This window comes from Dromiciops gliroides, chromosome 2 (assembly GCF_019393635.1).
Source record: "Dromiciops gliroides isolate mDroGli1 chromosome 2, mDroGli1.pri, whole genome shotgun sequence".
NCBI classification, from domain to species: Eukaryota; Metazoa; Chordata; class Mammalia; order Microbiotheria; family Microbiotheriidae; genus Dromiciops; species Dromiciops gliroides.
The window spans coordinates 250,784,796-250,809,451 of record NC_057862.1 but is presented as its reverse complement, the minus strand read 5'-3'; the positions used below and the strand labels follow the sequence as shown (position 1 = coordinate 250,809,451).

The following is a 24,656-nucleotide window of genomic DNA, read 5'->3' as shown; positions in this document are numbered from 1 at the left end:
AGAGGACATATGGAGGGATCATACCATATAAACTCCTTGCAATGTGAACAGTAGGTAGGTTGTCTCAGATATGTTGCCATAAACTTATGCCCATTAATTTGATGGACTCGTCTTCGCATAGCCCTCTGGCGCTTCCGAGTAAAATGCTTGAAGATTCTGTCTCTCTGGAGAGTTGCTGTACATTGGGAAGATGAATGGGGAAAAGAAATATGTAATGAGCATTTCTGCAATGGATTTTCAAAGCTGCATATGAATTATCAATAAACTATGTTGAATATATAAAATGCATTTGCTATTCTTTAAGATTAAAAATACACAGAGTGTTTCCTTTGTTATTGTACTGTAAAGATTCATATTTATGGCTCTGGAGCTATTTCTCTATAACAGCAGTAATCATTTGTGACAGTCACAATTTAACAAAATTTGTTGTTGGTTGTTGATCTTCAAAGCAAGATATCATGAACCACACTAATAAATAAAAGAACAGCACTAAAAACAACAATAATAATGACAGATTAGTTATGTCAAAGGAGGTGACTGAAATTCTAGCTTCTCTACAAACCTAAAAAGTGGTCGGGTCAGATAAGATCCATTATTATTGTCTCAAATGCCTCACAGTGGCGCATTAATTATTAACCAAGGCACTTTACCAGCTTCCTTTCAGAGGTAAGCCTGATCTCTCCTTTCTTAATAGAAAGTATGTATTACCAAAGAATGAAAATACCAGTGATCTCTCCAAATATAGGCTAATTACATGTTTATGTAATTTATACAAAGTTTATTGACTGACTCTCAAGCCTGTATAATAAAAAAAATCTATAAAGGCTTACAACAAGTAAAATACTGGGTTAGGAGCAAAAAAAAAAAAAAAAGTGTGCCAAGAAGTCCCATGAGTATAAAGAATAATATATTATCTATGTGGGAATTACTGAACAAGCTTCCCTAAAATGCCATACCATTTCTACTGTCTTTATTGATTATCCCAATGTTTCTAACTCAATTCTGCACTCATGACTTCTTTTTTTGTTTGTTTTTTTCATGACTTCTTTATGAATGACAAACGTAATACAGATTTCCACATATGGTAAGAATACTGGTTTATTTGATGTCCACATGGAAAACTTTTCTATTTAAAAGATGACACGAACCACTATCAAGACTAATTCATATAAAATATTTTACTTTTCAGGGAGAAAGTTTAAACCCATTATAATTCTGCCTAACCTTATATCCGTCATTATCTCTCCTAAACAGAACTACTGATGGCTTTCAAATTAAAAGAGTTGAACCCATTGATTTATTTTTTGAACCAATTGATTTAAAGAGGGAACATCAAAGTTATATGGCTCCAATAAAAAATCCACTAAACTGCCCATTAATGTCATCTCACAGACTGCTTCTCCAATGATATCAAGATGCTAAGTGTAAAATTCTTAATGTACACCAAGGAAAGAGAGACTCAAGGTTTTGAGCATGAGTGAAGAGGTCACACTTGAACCCATGGAAGAAGATACATAAGTACCTAGTTTTCCTCTAGATAAGACCTATGGAACATAAAGATATCAAGGGGAAGGTTGAAACTGAATATATTCTGAGAAATCAAAGCTGAATGAGGAGAGCACACTGAAGTAATTAACACCAACTCAACACCAGTTTTAATGAAGACTTTTAGATTAGTAAAATAGACTGAGAGATTTCAAAAACATCCTAACAAAAACTCATAAAGTAGTATTAAAACAAAGGACTCGGGGGCGGCTAGGTGGCGCAGTGGATAAAGCACCGGCCCTGGATTCAGGAGTACCTGAGTTCAAATCCGGCCTCAGACACTTGACACTTACTAGCTGTGTGACCCTGGGCAAGTCACTTAACCCCCATTGCCCCACAAAAAAAAAAAAAAAAAAACAAGAAAAAAGAAAAAAAGAAAAAAAAACAAAGGACTCAATACTCTAAGTTAGCTATAGAAAGATGAACACTTCAGGAAGAATACGGGTATAGATACATAGATAAAGAGCGATATTCTAAGACCACAACAAAGCTATAGAATTACATTTTGAATAAGCAGACATTACTTCCTGAGTGAAAGTAAAGGATGATAAAAGGTATAGGCCAATGGATTTTGAAATGACTATGAAATGAGAGAATTCAAAGGAGTGGTACCTATGTGAACTCAATAATATCTCTATAAAGTCATGTGGTTTGTTTGTGAAAATGGAAGGAATCATGATGCCAATTCTGGATCAGGTCAATGATACCAGAAACTATAGAAGATAGTTATATATATATATGTGTGTGTGTGTGTGTGTGTGTATACCTAAGAATCCTGAGTTTAGTGATCAATATAGATTATGCATAGAAGATTATAAGTATTTTGTATGACAGAAGGTATAGAAACTGCATTTTTGTGCTTCAGGCTTTAACACCTACCAAATACCTATCAGTATGTGACCTGGTGATTAGAATTACATATCAGAAGACTGAGAAATCTTTCCATGGAATGAAAGTCAACAAATTCCAATATTGTACCGCAAAACACCCTAGTCAGATCATTCAATAAACTGTATTCGAACCTGCCCATTATTACTCATGCATAAAAACTTAAAATCAGTATTTTTCATATACCACAATTTGTTAAACCATTCCCCAACTGATGAACATCTACTTAGCTTCCAATTCTCCCCATCACCAAAAATTCTGCCATAAATATTTTGTTGTACATAGGGACTTTCTTCTTATCTATAGCCTCTTTATGATATAAGCCTAATCAAATAAAGTGACATTTTAGTCACTTTATTTGCATAAGTCCAAACTGTTTTCCAAAAATGGTTATACTAACAGCTCCACCAACAATGCCTTAGTGTGCTTCTCTTCTCATATCTTATCTTCTGTCATTTTATCAATTTGCAGTCTGTAAACTGACACCTCAGAGTTGTTTTGATTTGCATCTCTCTTATTAGTAGTGGTTTGGAGCATTCTTTCATATGGTTGTTAAGAGTTTGCAATTCTTTTGGGAACGGTCTGTTCATATACTTCAACCACTTTTCTATTAGGGGCTGGCTTTGTGTCATATATCTATGTATTTGTAGACATATAGATATTTATCTCTCTATATATTTGTTAATCATTTATGTGTCTTAGATACCAACCTCATATAAGAGAAATTTGATACAAAGATTTTTCTGCCACTTAACCACTTCAAGAACAGTAAATATTTTAACATTTTGCTGTACCAAATACTTAGGATCTTCAAGCTATGATGGAAAGAAAAAATTTTAAATACAGGCACAACAAGGGAGATCAAAATCATGTGGGAACAGAATAAGCAGCATGTGTTCCCTGTTAATCTTGCCTATTATGAGAGTTATATAAAAGATGCATTTAGTGAGACCACAGAGGATGAGTTTATATCCTAATACTTTTATTTAGCTACAAAAAGCAGTTATTTTATCCACTTGTACAACAGCAAATAGAACATTAAGTATAAAAGAATAATTGGTGGATAACAACTTGTCTTGCCATCAAAAAGATGAGAATGAGATGATGATGATAACAAAAATAACAGCTGGTTTCTATATTGCACTTTAAGGTCTGCAAAAATCCTTACATATATTATTTCCTTTGACCTTCAGAATAAAAATCTGGTAAGTATTATTATTCCCATTTTACAGATAAAGGAACTTTATTAAGTTTGGAGAGCTTGAATATTTTACCCATGGACATAGCTAATAAGTGTGTTAAGTGGTATTCAAATGCAATTGTCTCCCCAACAGAACTCTAGCTGCCTCTCACCAATGCCCTAGGCGGTGACATTGAGGTATGCTAGTCCCAGCTGTCTAGAATCTATGATATACCTACAGGGATTCAATTCATTTCCTGTTCTTGTCTACCCCATAAAGTGCATGAAGCAACATGCCTATAGCTCAGACATCCAGGGCACCAAGAAAGGGTAAGATGGGAACAAAATAGCTTGAGTCACCAGCGGCATCCATGTCCATTTCCCATCTTGTATAAACAGCACCAGCACCACCCCCCTCCCACGATTCCTGTCTATTCCTTTGGATCCTGTGACAGCTACAGCAGTATACTGTAGGGTAGGGGCATATACACATAGATCTGGACTTCTGGTCCCTGGAGCAATTTAACCAAAGTTGTGGCAGCTGCCACACTATCAGTCAGCTCTGTCCTTTGCCAGAGATTGACTCGCAGCAGTGGCTGACTGGCAATCCGTCCTACAAAAACAAAGCATTCTGTGGGTTGTTCTAGCTTTTATCTTGGCTATTGCAAAAGCCAAAGGAGGGGAAAGATACTGTTGCAGTTACATGCACAGCAGTTGCTGAATCTTCTATCATTTTGTAGTGAATTTAAAGAACTTTTCTGTTACCCCTTCCCACATATATTTTCTATGAGGAAAATCTGAAGGGATGTCTGAGAAGGTATCCCACACCAGTTGCCTACCACAGGATATTAATAGGAGTGCTGTGATATTTCCTAAATTGTTGTTCTTGGCTTCCATACTGACAGGAGAGTGACTGCACTAGGATGGATCAATCAATCAATCAATCAATCAATCAATCAATCAATCAATGTTTATTAAGGAGCTACTCGCCAGGCACTATGCTAAGTTCTAGGGATAAAAAAGAGGCAAAAGACTATCTTGAAGAATTACAATCTAATGGGGGAGACAACATGCAAATAAATATATATGTATATACATACATATATATACATATGTTCATTCACACACATATAAAGCAAGCTATATACAGGATAAATAAATTAACAGTGGGAAGGCAATGGAATTAAGAGGAGTTGGTTAAGGCTTCCTGAAGAAGGTGAGATTTTTTTGTGTGGGGGGGGCAATGAGGGTTGAGTGACTTGCCCAGGGTCACACAGCTAGTAAGTGTCAAGTGTCTGAGGCCAGATTTGAACTCAGGTCCTCCTGAATCCAGGTCCAGTGCTTTATCTACTGAGCCACCTAGCTGCCCCTGAAGGTGGGATTTTAATTGGGATTTAAAGGAAGAGGGAGGCCAGTAGTCCTTTCAGAGGAGGGAGAGCATGCGAGGTATGGGGGACAGAGAAAGTGTATAGAGCCAATGGTTAATGAGAATGGGATTTCTCAAATTCAAATGGGAACAGGGAGCAGTTCATTAAGAAGGTGAAAATACTGGAGAGGTAAGAGTCATAAGAAAAATAAATGTCTTTATCTTAAAATGGGGATTAAAAATAAAAAACTAGTTCCTAAGGTATTTTAGATAGTCTCTTAGATAATTGGGAAAATGGTTGAACAGGTATGTGTAATTGTAATGGAATATTATTTCACCATGGGAAGTAATGAAAGGTGATTTCATAGAATCCTGGGTAGTATGAATTGATGCAGAGTAAAGTGAGCAGTCAGAAGAATTTAAACCAGTACAAGGACAACATAAAGAGAAAACAATTTTGAAACTATTGAATAAAAAGAACCAAGTCTCCAGGAGACCTGGAAATAGTCTAAAGATATTACTGTCCTTCAGATAGAAGGGATAGACACCAGATGGAAAAAGGAGCATACAGTTTTAGACATGGCCATAGTGTAGATTAATTTTGATTGTTACAGCTTTCCACTCCTCTCCCCCATTAGTGTTTTGAATACGGGAAGAAGAAAGGAAGGTTAATGGGAGGTGGGGTTAGTAATAATGTAATAATAATGATGTTTTAAAATGCCACTGTAATATTTCAAATTCACTCAAGGGAATATCAAATAGCATGACAATCAGAACTGTTTTAAAATGAAAGTATAGAATTATATAATACTTAGGGCAACTAGTATGAGATAGGATTAATAATTTCATTTATAGTCCTTTTCTACACGTTTTGATTTATGTATGGAAATTCTCTTTATGGTTTTTAAATGTCACACAAAATTTTAAAAAACCCAAATAAGTTATAATTTAGGTTTTTTGGAAGACTTTTAGTGATTGGGAACCCACTGCCTTCCAGAGCATCCCATTTTGTCATATTACTATAATGTATGTTATTTTCTTTTTGTTTTGTTTGTTTTTGGTGAGGCAATTGGGGCTAAGTGACTTGCCCAGGGTCACACAACCAGTAAGTATTAAGTGTCTGAGTCTGGATTTGAACTCAGGTCCTCCTGACTCCAGGGCCAGTGCTCTATCTACTGCACCAACTAGCACAACTGACCTGTTCTCCAAAATTGAAACCCATTGTTTCTAGTTCTGTACTGCTTCTTTCCATCTAATTCTTCTTTTTTACTTTAAATAACAATGTTTATTTAAAAAAAGAAAGAAAGAAAGTGCATGGAGTCAAGAGATGGAGTGTCTTCTTCATGGAAAAGCAAGGAGGCCAATGTCACTGGATCAAAGAGCATGTGTCAGGGAGTATGGTGTAAGAAGACTAGAAATGTAATAAAAGTCTAGTTTATGAAAAGCTTATGAAGGACTTTGAATGCCAAACAGAGCATTTTATATTTGATTCTGGAAGTGATAGGAAATCATTGGAGTTTATTGAGTGAGTGAGTGTGTGTGTGTGTGTGTGTGTGTGTGTGTGTGTGTGTGTGTGCGTGTGTGACATAGTTGGTTGGATCTATGCTTTAGGAAAATCACCTTAGAGGCTGGATGGAGGATGGATTGGAGTGGAGAGAGATTCAGGCAGGGAGACCCACCAGTAGCATATTGCAATAATTTAGGTGTGAGGTGATGAGGGTGGTAGGCACCAGGGTGATGGTAGTGTCAGAGGAAAGAAAGGGGACTATATGAAAGATATTTCAAAGGTGAAATCGATGGACCTTGGAAACAGCTTGGATATCGGGGGTGAGAGAGTGAGGAAACCAGGTTCCTAGGTTGTGAGCTTGAGGGGCTGTTGGAAAACTTGACTTCAAATACAGTCTGACACTTATTAGCTTTTATGCCACGTCACGCAACATCTCTGTCTCGGTTTCCTCATCTGTAAAACTGAGGTAATAATAGCACCTGCTTCGGGGGTTGTTGTAAAGAGCAAATGAGATAATATTTGTAAAACATTCCAGAAACCTTAGAGTGTTATACAAATTGCCACAGCCATTGAAAATCAAGTCATATCCATGCCATGATAAAGTGCTGGAGCAGATCTTTAGAGAAGGATCTTTGAAATTTAGTATAAAATTTTCCTTTTTTAGTGATCATCTTTCATTTAAAAGAGCAAATAAACCTGGAAACATCTTACATGATAACATTCTTTAGCCTTAAATGTAGCTCAAATTTTTCAAGTGGAAGGAAGATGATGCTTTAAAAAGTATGAACAAAATAGAAGCAACGGTCCTAGAAGGGCATTCTGGTCCCTGGCACTGATCCTTCGGCTCCTCTGTGGATCACAGAGGGCAGTATCCTCATTGTTTATTCTACTTGTTTAGGGCAGAGTTAAGAGAACTAAATATTTAATTCTACTGTGTCAAACCAAATAGGACTTGAAAAATTGGTTAGATCACATTTCTGTCATCCATATGACATCAGAATCTGACCTGTTTGCACCCAAAACCGGTATTTCAACTTTTGTACCCAAATAGGCAAATAGGAAAATTAATTGGTATGAAGAGCTTGTGTAAGGTCACATTCCAATCTCAAGATACTGCATGTGCTGACTATTTTTGACACTCTCACTATAAGTTGGTCATTACAAGCCATCTATCTGGAGTATAGGGGAAGGTGATTATAGTTATATAAAAAGGAACTGATAATTTTGAAATAAAATTCATAATTCCATTTTGGGAAACCTGATTTTGAATGGATATTTCACAAGATATTCAGAAAATAGTAATAAGGCCACAGAGAATAGCTAAATCATGGGCAAAGTTTCTGTGGCATCAACATAATCTTACAGTAAAAAAATACCCTTCAGGTTTTTGTAGACTTGCCCTCTTCTTTTTTTTTTTTTGCAGGACAATGAGGGTTAAGTGACTTGCCCAGGGTCACACAGCTAGTAAGTATCAAGTGTACGAGGCTGGATTTGAACTCAGGTCCTCCTGAATCCAGGGCTAGGGTTTTATCCACTGTGCCACCTAGCTACCCCCAAGACTTATCCTCTTCTTAAAAATAAAGCAAAAATAAGTCTTAGTTATTTCATGCTCTGAATATATCTTGTTGAAATCTGCTCAAATTCAAAAGTGTCACAATCATTAGATTATATTTTTTAAAAGTTCTAGGATATTTTGCTATTAGTCAACAGTCAATCAAAAAGCATTTAATCTACAAGCACCTAATATGTGCTAGGCACTATGCTAGTAGGTCTTTGGATTACAGTGATAAAAAGAGAAACAGCCACTGCCCTTAAGGAGCTTATTCTTGTGGAAGAAGCTATACATATATGTGTATACATTAATATATGTGTATACACACATATATGTATAGCCATTCCTCAATATCCATGCATTTAACATTCATGACTTCAAGTATTCATATGATTTTATTAGTAAACTCATTCCCACATCTGTGTTGTGCCTTCATGGTTATGCAGAGCAGAGAGAAAAAAAAGAGAGGCACAATGAGTGTTAATTTGTGGAGTTGCTGGTATCCATTTCACTGGTCTTTTTGGTCTATATCACTTGGTCTAGAGTTGTAAAGAGCTCCCCGTGTATTTGTTTTATGTTTTCATCTTTTGCCTTTAAAACTTAAGTTTTGTGTTGCAATTATGCCCCCAAAATGTAGTCTAGGTCCTTTGGGCACTAAAGTGATGTTGAGACCATGCCAGTCTCAGGGTCTTCCAATAGAAGAAACTAAAGTCCCAGCAACCTCTTCCTTGGTTTTCATAGGGCAGCCAAAGTAGATTTACAGCAGTATAGTATACAGTATAGCACTGTATATACTGCCATCTGACACAGCGGAAGGTAAGATTCAAGTTTAAAAAATTTTTTCATTCTAAGAATTTTAGCTGCAGTGGGCAGCTAGGTGGCACAATGGATAAAGCACTGGCCCCGGATTCAGGAGGACCTGAGTTCAAATCCAGCCTCAGCTAGCTGTGTGACCCTGGGCAAGTCACTTAACCCTCATTGCCCTGCAAAAAAAAAATAATAAAAAAAGAACTGTATGCAGAAAAGTGTACTGTTAGCAATTTCTAGTGAAAAATTAGTTTTTGGTGGTCATGGGAACTTAATACCTTATTTCCCATAGGTTCAATGTATCAGCATTCATGCTTTTTACTTTCATGCTGTTTTAAAGGAACATTACCCCTGAGAATATTGAGGATTGATTATATATACAAACCAAGTTTGAAGCAAGGTAACTTTGGCTTTGAAGGATGGATGATTAGCTTAGCCCAGAGTTGAACAGGAAGAAGAGAGTGGGCAGAAGTGCACTTGGAAACCTGCTCTGTGCTTTTGATGACGCCTACTTCTCCTTAGAACCAAGGTCCATTTTTAACACCAGTTTTCTTTCAGTAACAACGTATGGTTGTACACTACAGAATGCCTAGGTTTCCAAAGAAGTGGGTTGTCCAAAGGACAATGAAGGGGCATGCTGGATGTAAATAGACTACAATATGTAATCAACAAATGATGACATAAAGGATATCATCAGAGATATGTATGAAGAGAGAATAGAGAATATGAATAGAGTTAGCCATGCCCAGTGTGCTCCACTTTTATTCATACAGTGTCAAGATAGCTGGAGAAACACCTGTAGCACAATGAATAGATTGCCTTTGGACAATCCCAGGCCTTGGCCCAAAGCTGAAGAGGATGAGAAGGAAGAATTTCAAGTAACATTCCATTTCTGATTCCAATTCCTTTTCATAGAGAATCTCTCTCTCTCTCTCTGTTCTATGAGTATAGAAATACTTTTCTGGGAGATGTGTTGAGTCCAGAATAAAAAAATTCAAAACAACAACTACTCTCTGTCTATATTGCCAATTGTGAACCCATGTAATTGTGTTATTGCTAGTCCATATCATTCCAACACCTCTACATGAACAGGAGCTTGCAGAAAATCTTTGCTAAAACCCAGATAAACTTTTGCAGGAGACAGGACTGCAGAAAGACAAGGTGAAGAAAGTAACAGCCACTGTTTGAACCTGACTGACAGAATTCTTTCTTTACATATGACACCTGCTCAGGCAAAGTAGTGACCACTGCCTGAACTTGGTTAGCCAGTTGTTATTCAGTTGTTTCAATCATGCCTGACTGTGACCCTATTTGGGGTTTTCTTGGTAAAGATACTTTGCCAAAGGGTGCTTTGCCATTCTCTAGCTCATTATACAGATAAGGAAACGGAGGCAAACAGACTGGCCCAGGGTCACACAGTTAGTAAGTGTCTGAAGCTACATTTGAACCCAGGAACAGGAGTCTTCCTGCCTCCAGACTTGGCACTCCATTCACTGTGCCACCTAGCTGCCTATATAAGATAATAGCATCATAGATTTAAAGCTGGAAGAGACTTTAGAGTTCATTCAGCCCAATCTTCCCATTTGGATGTCCCATCTTCAATCTCCAAGACTTGCTTACAAAATTCCCCCATAAATTTAACTCTCTCTCTCCACTCCACTCCCTAATCTCAATGGATCACAAAGTTTTCGGTGAACAATAGAGCTCCTTACCACGAAAAGCAAAAACTCACCACAAAGAACATGCTTTTAGAGATACCAACTAATCACCAAATATTAATATCATCTCATATGTTATGCACTTAGGCTAAACATTGGACAGAATGAGAAGTCAATATCATTTTTACAGGGTTAATTTTGGCAAGTCACACTGTTTCAATAAGAAGTTGATTTCAAACTTCCACCTCTTCATTTGTCATTTAATTCTCATCAAATAAGATGATTGAATCCTTTAATCAATGAGTCAGTATTACCGCATTTCACAAGAACTGGGCAACAGGACTCAACCTTATAAGTAAATTTTAATTCTCCCATTTAGGGCCACAATTCTTTTAAAAAAATTTTAGGGTTTTTTTTTTTTACAATTAAGAAACATTAATTTTCTCTTGCCCAATGGAACAAAAAGGAAAATATAACCTTAAGGCTCCATTTTGTTCAGCATGTTTCCCCCCCCTCCCCATCCTATTCTGATATTTCAAATATGATAGCCCCCTAACCCAAGAAGTTATCTGAAAATTGACAAAAGTTTGTATATATTTTTATATGATAACACTGTGCAGTGCCTGGCACATAGTAAATGCTTGCTGCCCAATTGAATAAACATGAGTAGTCTAAACGTTATAATGTTATAATGTTATTTATAAAAGAAGTTTCCTTATTGGCAAGAAAGCTACCTGACTTTACGGAGAACACCCAGCCCATGAGAGGAATCTTACAGCCTTCTTGCTTACAATATGCTCTGAAAGAAACACAACCAAAGAGAGAAATGCTAACTCAGTCTCTCACTTCCTTCAGATAACCTTTGAACTTCTATTTACCATAAAGAACAGACCTGGAATCTAGTATGCTTTCTGATCTCACATTTAGCAGTCCACTGGCTGCTAGTGTCTAACAGCAATAATATCTAACAATTAAATGGATAGCTTTTAAAAGTTATTGAACTGTTTCAGTTATGGCAAATATTAAAATGGTCTGTCCACACCAAAAAATGATAATAATTTCAGAAAAAAATAGAAGAAATGGACAATGGAGAACAGAGATATGCATTAAGTTCATGCCTCTGACAATTGCTAGCTCTGTGATGACGAACAAATTACCCTTTTTGAGCCCTAGCTTCCTCATTTGTAAAAATGGAACTTTTATGGGGGCAGCTAGGTAGTGCAGTGGATGAAGCACCTGAGTTCAAATCTGACCTCAGACATCTGACATTTACTAGCAAGTCATTGCCTCGCAAAAAAATAAAATTAAATTTAAAAAATGATACTTATAATACCTTTGGTACCTATCCCATCAGTTTGTTGTAAGGATCAAATGAGCTTTGTACAAAGCTTAAAGCGATATAGGCTGGCTAATAATATTAACAAATAGTATTAAAATAAATGAAATTAATATTTGCATGAAGCCAGAGACAGGCCAGTCTTAATTATTTCTGTGCTTCCCACTGGCTGCACCTACTCCCTAACACAGAACTGTTGACAAATGTACATCAGTGGTAACTTAAAAAGAAAGTAGAACAGTTCTGAGAAAACAGTTTTTCACAATGGACGTGTTTTTGTTTTTAGAACAAAATAGCCCATTCTCAGTGACCCAAGTTTCACTGAACATCAGGGTTTTTACTTCCAGTCTCAAGTTCACCTTCCTCCCTAATAATATCTCTACACAAACAACCTGTCCAACTGACATCTTTTCAACACACACACATGTTTCCTGCTTAAAATCTCAAAGAACCCTACCTCCTCTAGCTTGTTTATTTAATTTCTCTTGGGTTTTTTTCCTGTGTTACTAGAGAAATTCAGGCCTACTAGACAAAAAAGGTTATATGTTGCATAAACATTCACTTCTACTACAAATAGCATCAGCAATGAAATGTAAGCAGTGGTGTTTGTTTGGGATGCTCATTTGATCTTCGTGCAACCACTTTCAAAGCTATTATATGATGGCGTATTTATGTATAAATTCAAAATGGGCTTGAAAATTCCTTTACTGGAGGGGAAAAAATGACTTTACAACCAGATTTCCTGTAAAACTAATGGTGTTTTGGCCTCTAGCCAATTATTTCTGTTCTAGGAAAAACATCAGTATAATGAACTAAAGGAGACAGCTTCCTTTCAGTGAATTTCATCTGCATTATATAATCACTATTTATTCAAGGGACAAATCCAACATGTGTCTTTTGCTGCTTTTGTTTTTCCCTTTTAATGCTGGACTTTTAGCCAAAAAGGAAAATAAAAGATGAGAAAAATCAAATAGGTAAGCTTACTACTCTGTTAGGAATTGTAGTCAAAGGTTTGGTAGGGGAGAAGCTGAAACTGCTGGCTAAAAAGATGATCCATTTTATCAACCTTCCAGTCCCTTTCCTATGACTATGAATAATCCAGTCTGAGCTCTTGAATTAGGGTTTCTCATCCCTCATAAGCCTGTGTCATAGATCTTGATGAGAAACAGAACATTCAGTCCATCATCGAAGGTGTTTGCTATCAGCTCACCAAAATATCCACAATACTGCTTCTTACTGTTCATTTAAGACACAGGAAAGCTTAAGCATATTCAACCAAAAGGCAAGTCATAGAATGGAATGATATGTAGGAGGTAATTGCTTCAGTATTTCCAAGTGAAATAATTATAGTCTTTGTGAAAAAGAATAGTCCCTAAAGACCACAAGTTTCACTTCTATACTGGAGATACTTTACTTGAAGTGGAAGATTTTTATTTTTTAATCAAATGCATAAATGCTGACATTATCTGCAAGAACTTAAATCTGCAGCCCCATCTTTATGTCTCCAGAGCTAACACCTAAAGCACACAGATGCTACTAGATCTTAAGCCTATTTTGGTTGGAATATTATGCAAAGTATTAATGATCCATATACTTCAGAACTTCCAACCTATCACTGGAGAAGTCAGAGACAATGGTAGAAACACCAGGACAAGATACATGGTCCTTGATGGAAAAATAAAATTCCCTGAGTATTTCTGATGAAGAGTGAAGTTATCCCCGGAATAAGATGGCACTTGTGACAAAGTAAATTATTTCAGTCCAGTGCACAAGCTTTGTGAACTTAAAAAAGTATATATATAAATGTCAGTGCATTATTATTATGTAAAATAATTTTATAATAATAATAGTAATTAGGTTGCTCTTGATTAAATGATAAATTATTATTTATAATAATAATAATATAAATTAGAGTGCTAGACCCAGAATCAGGAAGACCTGACCTCAAATCTAGCCTCAGATACTTATTAGCTGTATGACTGTGGCAGATCACTTAACTGCTACTTGCCTCAGTTTCCTTATATGTAAAATGGGAATAATAATAGCACTTACCTTCCAAGGTTGTGAAAATAAAATGATATCTTTAAGTTTTTTTGCAAACCCCAAAGTACTCTATACATGCTATTTATTATTAGTAGTAGTTTGTGTGTGTGTGTGTGTGTGTGTGTGTGTGTGTGTGTGTGTGTGTGTGAGGGGGCAATGAGGGTTAAGTAACATGCCCAGCATCACATAACTAGTACATGTCAAGTGTCTGAGGCTGGATTTGAACTCAGGTCCTCCTGAATACAGGGCCAGTGCTTTATTCACTGAGTCATCTAGCTGCCCCAATGCTATTTATTATTAATAATATCCCTCACCCCTAGAAAGAACAGAGCATCTTATCATCAGGTTCCCTGTTTCACTGCTATCGAATTTCAAGGTTGAACTTCTACCATCCAAGGACAAAAAAGTGAACCATCTCTTCATCAAAAAACTATAATCTTTGAAAGTCAGTCTGTCAGTCAACAAACATTTATTAAGCATCTACTATTTGTCAGATATTGTGCTAGGCTCTGGGGATACAAATATAAATAAAAACAAAAACAATTCCTGCCCTCAAAGACTATATAATGGGAGTGGTGGTGGCAGTGGCATGGAACATGATGGAGAATTCCAAAGAAATCCAAAATCAATGTAGTTGGTGGGAAATAGGAAGAAAAACATTAATGACTGCCCTCTTTAAATAGAGGCCCTGGAACCCATGGCCCTGCCCTCTGGTCAAAGGGTTAATCAAAATAGCAGAAGCTACTGATAAGATATGGCAGATCAGGCAGATTCAGTCTTGAAGTATAATGATATTTCTGAATGATGAGTTTTCTAGGGAAGGAAGGTATGATGGAGACATCCAAAGAAGTCCAAAAGCAGAGTGGCTGGTGGAAAATGGGCAGGAGCAAAGTCTTCTCAACTTTCTCTTTTTCTCTTTGGTATCCCTTCTTTGTACCCCTCTACTATAGTCTGCCATGAACAATGGCTTCAAAGACACAAATAAGTGAGGATAGTGTGAAAATGCAGTTAACTCATTATTATGATCTCAAGTTGTTGAGATAGGCACAGGTTCAAAATTTAAAAGGGGCCCTCAGTCTGACTCATTTTGGCTTCTAGTAGGAATATCTTTGGGGCAGTTAAGGATATGGCACTGGGCCTGGAGTCAGGAACACTCAACTTCCTGAATTCAAATCTGGCCTAGACACTTACTAGCTGTGTGACCCTAGGCAAGTCACTTAACCCTGTTTGATTCAGTTTCCTCATCTGCAAAATGAGCTGGACAAGAGAATGGCAAACTACTCCAGTTATCTTTGCAAAGAAAACCCCAAATGGGGTCATGAAGAGTTGGATACTACTAAAAATGACTGAAAAGCAACAAGGAGTAACTTCCAAAGCAGCCAAATCCCTTTCTAACTTGGGTTCTGTTCCATTCACTTCTATTGCTAGGAATTTTGTTTTCTACCTGTCTTTTCTACATTGTCTTGCTCTTGGTCCTCGAAGTAGTAAAGTGTTTTTCTAAATATGGTGGAGGAATTGGGTGGGAAATAGGCAACTAATGAAACTCATTCTTAACTGAACCACAAACAGGAGGGCTGAACACACTCATTTGTGCATACGTGTACACACACATACACACTAATGAGTTTTGAACAGAAATACATTGAACTCAACAGAGAAATTGGAGGGGAAAGGGAGAGGTGAGATTTAAGAGGTAAGGCAGAGAGTTAGGGAAGGGAATAGTAAAAAAAAAAAAACAAGACAAATAAACAAGAAACTCTCATTTTAGATAGAAAGAATGGGTAAAAACCAAAGATCAGGATCTGGGCTTAAAGAGAGAAAGAACAGAAGGGTAAAAGTAGACCATTTAAATGATAAAATATTAGTGTTGATCATATTTCTTCTTTTTTCCAACTACTTATGTTTTGCAAAAATTAAATATAAGGTAGTCTGAAAGGGAGGCCACTCAACTAGCAATTGGGGAAGATCAATAAAGACTTTCTGCTAAAGATAGTGCTTGAGCTTTATTTTTTTTAATTTTTTTTTTTAGTGAGGCAATTGGGGTTAAGTGACTTGCCCAGGGTCACACAGCTAGTAAGTGTTAAGTGTCTGAGGCCGGATTTGAACTCAGGTACTCCTGACTCCAGGGCTGGTGCTCTATCCACTGCGCCACCTAGCTGCCCCTTGAGCTTTATTTTAAAGGAAAAATATATTTATTTTGGGCATAGAGGGTGGCCAAATGAAAAGGTACAGAGATAGATGATGGAGCACCATATGAGGAACAAGGAAAAAGTTGAGTTTAAATGGGTAGCAGAGTGGGGGAGGGGGAAAATGCCCAATGAGACTGGAAAGATAGATTGGGCACAAGCTGTGAAGGGCTTCAGAAGCCAGACAGGAGTTTCTATGTTATCCTAGAAGCGATAATAATCTCATGGAGTTGAATAGGAAAGTCACATGTATGGCAGCAGTTTTTAGAATGCACTGGAATATTGACAGGGTTGAGACAGAAAATTAGAAGGCTATTGCAATAATCTGGATGAGAGGTAATGAGAGCCTGAAATGAGGAGGTAGTTCACCTGGACAATCTGGATTTCACATCTGGGTTTCTAGGCTCATAATAAGTCATCTTTTGCCTTGTCTTAGAGGGGTATATGATCCTTATGCTACTTTCAGGACTGGTCCAAGTGATGCCACTTCTGTTGGACCGTGACCTCCATCTTCTTCCCCGCAGCAAGCAGGATTCTGCTCCTAGGTCCCTAGACTCAGATGGATCTTTTGTCTTACTGAGCCTAGCCTACCTTGCTACTGATGCTGCATATATATGCTACATCTTCAGGTGTTGCTTTCCTTCATTAGAAATAAAAGTTCTTTGAAGGTGAAGACTGTCTTGTTTACTTGTATTTATATCTCAGCCCCTAATACAGTATCTGGCACAAAATAAGTGCTTAAAAAGTGATTTATCTAACAGAAAGTATTAGAAACTGTATTGTCCAATTATAAGACAAACAACACTGACAACTTAAATAAAATGGATCAATGTTTACAGAAATATACTACAGTATTTTAAGTTACCCAGAGTAACAGAACAGAGTAACAGAGTAACAGAAACAAGAAATGGAAAATTTTAAAAATCTAATCTCAAGAAAAGAAAGTGAACAGGCAATTAATTAAGAAACTTTTAAAGGAAGTTAGAAAAAAACAGGACCACATATATTCACAAAGAGATTCTTCAAAACTTTCAGGAATGCATTATTTCAATTTTACATAAATTATTTGCAAAAAGAATGAATCCTACCAACTCTGTTTTTATGGTCTTGATGCCTAAATGAAAGAGAGAAAAGCCAGAGGAAAAAAAAGTATAAATCTAATGAATGTTGATGTAAAAAATTTTGGATAAAATGTTAGCAGAGGCGCCACAGCAACATATTAAAAAGATTTTACACTATGACCAGTTTGGTTCAAGATTAGCAAAATTATAAACATTATAGGCCATATTTATAATAAAAAATAAAATCTGCATGATTATATTAATACATAGTAAGTTTTTAAATAAAATTGAAACCCATTTATGTAAAACAAGACTATATATTTACATATGTGTGTATGTGTGTGTATACACATATATGAGTGCATTATTCTTTAACATGGCCCTTCCAATAAGAACAGGGGTAAAGACACAATGCCCACTGTCATTGCTATCACTTTACATAAATGTAGAAAAGTTAGCTATAAATAAGACAAAAATAAGTGGAGAGAATAAGTGTAAGCAAAGAGGAGACAAAATTATTGCTTTTTGCTGATAGTATGATGGTGCATTCAAAGTACCTGAAAGACTGAAGTAAAAAATAGACAAAGCAATAACCTTAGTGAAGCAGTGAGACATAAAATAAACCCATTAAAATCATTAGCCTTTCTGTTTATTTCCAATGGAACCCAGCAGGAAGAGACAGAAATTGTAAAGTAACCACAGAACTTATAATAGATTTGAAAATTCAATATACATACAGGGATTATATGGGCATGACTATAAAATACTCTTTACAGAACTCTATTCAGTCTTAAATATTAGAGAGATACTAATTGTTCATGGTTGGGCTGTGCCAAAATAATAAAAAAAGAATGAAATGACACAAATATAATAATTAGGCTCTGCTAGAATAATAAAATGACACAAATGAAACTACCAAAAAGTATACATTAGGGAACTTTAAAAAGTTAACAAAATTCATGTAAAAATAATTGCATGTGATGTATAACACACATCTGATTGCTTAATGCCTCAGGGAGGGAGGAGGGGAAGGAGGAAAAGAGGGATAAAATTTGGAACTCAATACTATAAATAAAAATGTTTATTATTTAAAAAAATAAAATTGTAACATTTTAATATCTAAGATAATGAATTATTGATAGGAACTGATATATGGCAATAATGAATATAACAGATTTCTGAAAACTTATATTTATATAAAATTACTATTTTGATTTTAAATAGTCAAAAGTTTAGTTTTCTTTTCAGTAACATGAAACCCAAATAAATCAAAATATATAGTAATCATTCAAAAAAATTCATGTAAAAGAAAAAAATTAAGAATCTCAAGGAAAATAACATTAAAAAGCAAGAAAGCTAGGTGGCGCAGTGGATAGAGCACCAGCCCTGGAGTCAGGAGTACCTGAGTTCAAATCCGGCCTCAGACACTTAACACTTACTAGCTGTGTGACCCTGGGCAAGTCACTTAACCCCAATTGCCTCACCCAAAAAAAAAAAAAAAAAGCAAGCAAGGAAATTGACTTAGCAGAACCAAATTTCAAAATATACTATAAAGTAATAATGATCTTAAATATTTTGTACTGATTAAAAAATAGGAAAACTGATCAATGTAATAGATTGGGTACATAACATCCAGAAGCAAACCCAAGGACTCCAGCTACTGAGGTAAGGGCTCATAATTTGGAAAGCTATCTGGAAGAAATTAGGTTTAGATGAACATTTCACACCACATAGCACAATAAACTCCAAATGGATACTAGATTAAAAAAAAGTCATATCTTAAATGAATTAGAGAAGCAGAAAGTAATAGCTTTCAATTACTGAATTAGAATTTATTAAGCAGCTACTCTGATAGGTACTATAATAAATGCTTTCACAAGTATGAATAGGGAAAGAGTTGTTGATCAAAAATAGAGATAGAAAGGATTAAAAGAGATAAAATGGACAATTTTAATTACATCATTTTTTTATCATTATTTTTTTATTTTTTTGGTTTTTGGCAGGGCAATGGGGGTTAAGTGACTTGCCCAGGGTCACACGGCTAGTAAGTGTCAAGTGTCTGAGGCCAGATTTGAACTCAGGTACTCCTGAATCCAGGGCCACTGCTTATCCACTGCACCACCTAGCTGCCCCTAATTACATAATTTTGTACAAACAATATCCATTTAGTTAGCTGGGAAATAATTTGCTGGGGGAAAAAATTTACATCGAGTTTCTCTTAATAAATGTCTGATCCAAGAATTCATACAAATAGGGAGAACAAGAGCCATCTTCCAGTGAATAAAAGGTCAAAAGACATAAAAACAATTTTCAAAGGAAAAAAGTGAGCCATCAATAACCATATAAAAGAGTTCCAAGTCATTAATAAGAGAAATGCCAATTAAAGCAACAGTGGTATTCCACTTCATACTCATCTGATTGGCTAAGATTAACCCCCCCAACCCCACCCCCAGAAAAATATAGTTGTTGGAGGGGCTATGTAAGTGAGGGAAGGAATAATAAATACACTGTTGGTAGAACTGTGAAGTGTGGTGCATTTATTCTGAAAAGTAATTTTTAACTACACAACCCAAATCACTTGACCCCTTGAAATACCTGCCACAACTAGGCCTATAACCCCAAAGAAATCAAAGAAAGAGGGAAAGAACCCATATGGACAAAAATGGGTATGTTTTGCTTATTTCAGTCATGTTCCAATTCTTTGTGACCCCATTTGGGATTTTTTTTTTTTAGTGAGGCAATTGGGATTAAGTGACTTGCCCAGGGTCACACAACTAATAAGTGTTAAGTGTCTGAGGCCGGATTTGAACTCACGTACTCTTAACTCCAGGGCCGGTGCTCTATCCACTTTGCCACTTAGCTGCCCCTCATTTGGGATCTTCTTGACAAAGATACTTGAGTGGTTTGCCATTTCCTTTTCCAGCTCTTTTTACAAATAAAGAAACTAAGGCAAACAGGGCTCAGTGCCTTGCACTTTATCCACTGTACCATCTAGTTACTTCCAAATAGGTGTGGCATCACTTTTTGTTTTAGCAAAAATCTGGAAACAAAGGAAGTATGCATCAATTGCAAAATGGCTTAATGCAAAATGGCAGTATATGGATATAATGAAATATTATTTTGCTATAAGAAGGAACAAGAGGTTGGATTTAGAGAAACTGGGAAGGACTTATATGACCTGATGCAGAGTGGAATGAGCAGAATCACAAGAACTAGTTATATAATAATGAATTTTAAAGGAAAACAACTATGACTTAAGAACTATGCTCAATTCAATTACCAATCACGATTCCAGGGAATAATGATAAATTATGCTTTATCTCCCTGACAGAGACCTAGAAGCTAACTGACTAGCAACACAAAATGTGACATACATTTTTAGACATGGCCAATGTATGGATTGGTTTTGTATGACTTGATGAGTCCTTTCATTTGAGACTTTTCATTTGAGGGTGAATGAGGAAATATGAGGGAAAGTAGAAATATTGATAGTAATAATACCCACAAATAATGAAAACAGATGTTAATGAAACATTTGAAAATACACAGAAGAGGGACAGCTAGGTGGCACAGTGGATAGAGCACCGGTCCTGGAGTCAGGAGTACCTGAGTTCAGATCCAGCCTCAGACACTTGACACTAGCTGTGTGACCCTGGGCAAGCCACTTAATCCCAATTGCCTCATACACACACACACACACACACACACACACACACACACACACAAAACAAAAAAGAAAAAAGAAAATATACAGAAGAGAACAGAAGGAAATTTAGAAGATGATATATCCATCCAGGACCAAGTTGGAACCACCATGTTAAATTTAATATATACCTAAAAAAAATCTGTATGAAAGATATTCACAGGGTCATCTACAATTCTTTTTTTTCTTTGTTTATGTATTTCCAACAAATGGTTGTCCAGTTTCTACTTAAAAGCTTCCATAGATAAGGAGTAACTCATTACCTACCTGGGCCACTCATTCTATTTTTAGACAGCTTTAACTCATAGGAAGTTATTCTTTCTTTTTATTTAATCAAACCAAAATCTGCCTCTTTATAACTTCTACTCTTCACCTCTCATTCTGCCTTCTGATGCAGAAAACAAAGAAAAACCTAATCCTGTTTCTTCATGACTGATAATCCTTTGAATATGATGACAACCATCATCTATTCCCTACATATTTCCTCCCCATTCCTATATACTTTATTCTATGTATTTAAAAACATAATTCTGAGGAGACCATCGGCTTCACCACAATGCCAGAGGGAGCCAGGGCACAAAAACAGCTTTTAAAAAATGTGAGCATGAATGTGTGTGTGTGTGTGTGTTCTTTGGGTTAATAATTATCATTGCCTTCAACCAATCCTTTCATGAATAGCCTGGAGCTTTGCTCAAAAGCATGGATGTAGTCCAGTTTGATCCAGTCTTTCCCAAAATATGGCAACTACTACTAAATGCAATAATATGGGTGTCTGATGTAAACAGAGTACAACTAAATGACAATTTCCTTTGTTATACACACTTTTTCTATTAATGAAATAAAGTTCACATCAGCTTCAGGGTAGGGGGTATGATGTGACTATTAACTCATATAGAGCTTGAAACCCATTAGAATCCATAGACCCTTCACACTTTATCCCTGTCAGATTTTATTTTATGAGATTCAATCCTCTATTCCAACTGGTTGGGATTTTCTTGAATCTCATTTCTTTTGTTTTGTTTTTTGTTTTTGTTTTTTGATGAGGCAATTGGGGTTAAGTGACTTGCCCAGGGTCACACAGCTAGTAAGTGTCAAGTGTCTGAGCTTGGATTTGAACTCAGGTCCTCCTGAATCCAGGGCTGGTGCTATATCCACTGAGCCACCTAGCTGCCCCATAATCTCATTTCTTTTGTACAATGGAGCTATCTCTGAGCTTTGTGAAATCTGCAAATCTTAAACATATCTATCCTTTCATCTAAGTCCTTGATTTTTAAAAATTGAACAGAATTAAGCCAAGGATAGAGCCCTGTAGTAGACTACTATAGACATCCCTCCAAGTGGAGACATTTTCCCATCAACCTTGGGTCTGGTTGCAAAATTAGTTCCAAATCCTCCTGTCCTAGAACCATCTCACATATTTCTACCTCGTCCAAAAGATGATTCCAGTCATTCCCCAACATTTGTTGCAATCTGTAACACTCAGACAAAAAATCCTCAAATGGGGTCACAAAGTGTCAGACAAAACTGAAATGACTAAACAACAACAAATAAAACTCAGCCAGTAACAGTTATAGCCTGAGAATCAAAGGGGAAATACAAACATGCTAATACTTACAGAATAATCACTTCACTTTTTTTTTTTGAAAGCTATTTCTAAAGAAGGATTGAGAACACTCTGTTCATAGTTTTGTTTTGGGTTCCGATGACCAAACAGATTTTGGAACAGTTAGGGATGATGCTTTGCTGTTTCTTCAATGCCTTTTTGGGTTCCAGGCACACTGCAGAACAATATTATCTGCTTGATAGAAAGAATGAATCACCCTTGTTCCAAGTTGGTTCTACCAGATATAGCTGAATGAGAAACTCCAAGATAATTCTTTCTCATGAAATTGTTGCCACCTCCTCTTCATTTAAACTTATTAAAACATAAGCCAACTTTCTCCCAGACTTCTTAAGAGGATGCCTTGTTTACCTAGTTGGCAAGTTCTTCCTTATCTAGAATAAATCAGTTTTGCTAATTGACCTTGGAACTAGTCAAAGACTACACAGTGAATGCTATAGTCCATTGCTACATATATTTTAATTTCCCTCATAGGCTCTGGAAGCAACAACAATGGGTGTGACCGGCTCACCCTATTTGCTAACAATCATACTTCATTTTCCTCCTTTAAAAACAAAAACAAAGAAAGTACCTTAAAATTCATCCCCTTTGGTCAAAATGGGATTTGATCCTGTATACTAGGGAGAATACTAAATGGAATGTTTATTTCTTTCCTTACTAAAATACACACACACACACACAAATATTTAATATCTTAAACGCTTGGTATGCAAATATCTGATACTGATAAAAGACATTTCATAAAGTCTATAGTCTGGCCTACCTGCAGTTCTATGTTTCTTCATTTTTTGTGTTTGTATCACATAGGCAGAGGATAAGAGCCAGTTTCGCCTGATTTGTCAGGAATGAAACTTTTCACGTTTTCGTTTTTGTTTTCTATTCATTGTATCTCCTGGAAACTCATGTAAAGCTGTGGATGTTCTCTGCATGTTTTCTTCTCTGGACCAGAAATCTCCATTTCCTTTTACCAATCCTTGTATGCATAGCTTGGGGTGTGCTCACAATCCTGAATGCAGTCCCAAATGTGGCATCTAGAACTGAACATACTACTGTGGATATTTGACATGGGCAGAATATAATTAGACTATAACTTCCCTAGTTATGGAATCTGCTTCTATTCACATACTCTAGGATCCAGTGGATTGGATTCTTTGCTGTTCACTCCATCCCTGCCAAGATTCCCAGCATTTTCAATGGCTGTCTCCCATACCTGGAACTCTACCTCCTAGATTCCCTTGACTTCCTTTAAGCCTCAGCTAAAGTCCCACCTGTGGGCAGCTAGATGGCACAGTAGATAGAGTTCTAGGCCTGGAGTCAGGACGATTCATCTTCCTGATTTCAAATCCTGCCTCAGACACTTACTAGCTGTGTGACTCTGGGCAAATCACTTAACCCTGTTTGCTTCAGTTTTCTCATCTTTAAAAGGCAAAACACTTGAGTATCTTTGCCAAGAAAACCCCAAATGGAGTTACAAAGAGTTGGACATGAAATGACAATAGCAACAAAATCCCACCCAGTTTACAAAACCTTTTCCAGTCCCTCTTAATGCTAATACTGTCCCTCTAAGATTATCTCCAATTGATCAAGTCCATATATTATTTGTGCATAGTTGTTTACATATAGTCTCCTCCCTTAGACTGTGAGCTCCTGAAGAACAGGGACTATTTTATTTTGTTTGCCTTTCTTTGTGTCTTGACCACTTAACACAATGATTAGAACATAGTTTCTTGTTGACTGATTGACTACAACTAGGATATGTGATTCCAGCCTTTTTATTAACCTTTACTTCCTTTAACAACTTAGTTTTAATTTTAAATTTTATTATACAAAACATTTGATAGCTGTAGAATGTGAATTGAGGCATTTGAAATTCTTATCCATTAGGTCTGTCACTAAAATAAAAAAAGTAAAAGCTATTTTTAATGGAAGTTTGGCAAGAAAGTATTTTCAATTTATTTTTTACTAGCCAGGACTGAATCAGAGAACAAAATCTTATCCTTTTTGGTACTGTTATGCACAAAAAATTCCCATTATCTATTATCCATTCTTCCACAGACACAAGGACTGTGTTAATGTCACCAGAAGCATCCCTGGCTTTTAACCAAAGTGGCAGGTTTAAGCTTTGCTAATACTGAGGAGAGTTAATCAATTATTGAACATTTCCAGTATTGGGAAGAGGGAAAATGAAAAGAAACATAAGATA

The 24,656-nt window shown here is 36.3% G+C and overlaps 1 protein-coding gene across 1 annotated transcript in view; it reads right to left on the bottom strand.

Moving 5' to 3' along the window:
• PRKCH (protein kinase C eta) overlaps positions 1–24,656 on the bottom strand; it is a 290,916-nt gene that overhangs the window by 143,623 nt on the left and 122,637 nt on the right. Inside the window, exon 3 of the mRNA XM_043990361.1 lies at positions 25–175. Coding sequence (XP_043846296.1) covers positions 25–175 — 151 coding nt within the window. The remainder of the gene's footprint in view (positions 1–24; positions 176–24,656) is intronic.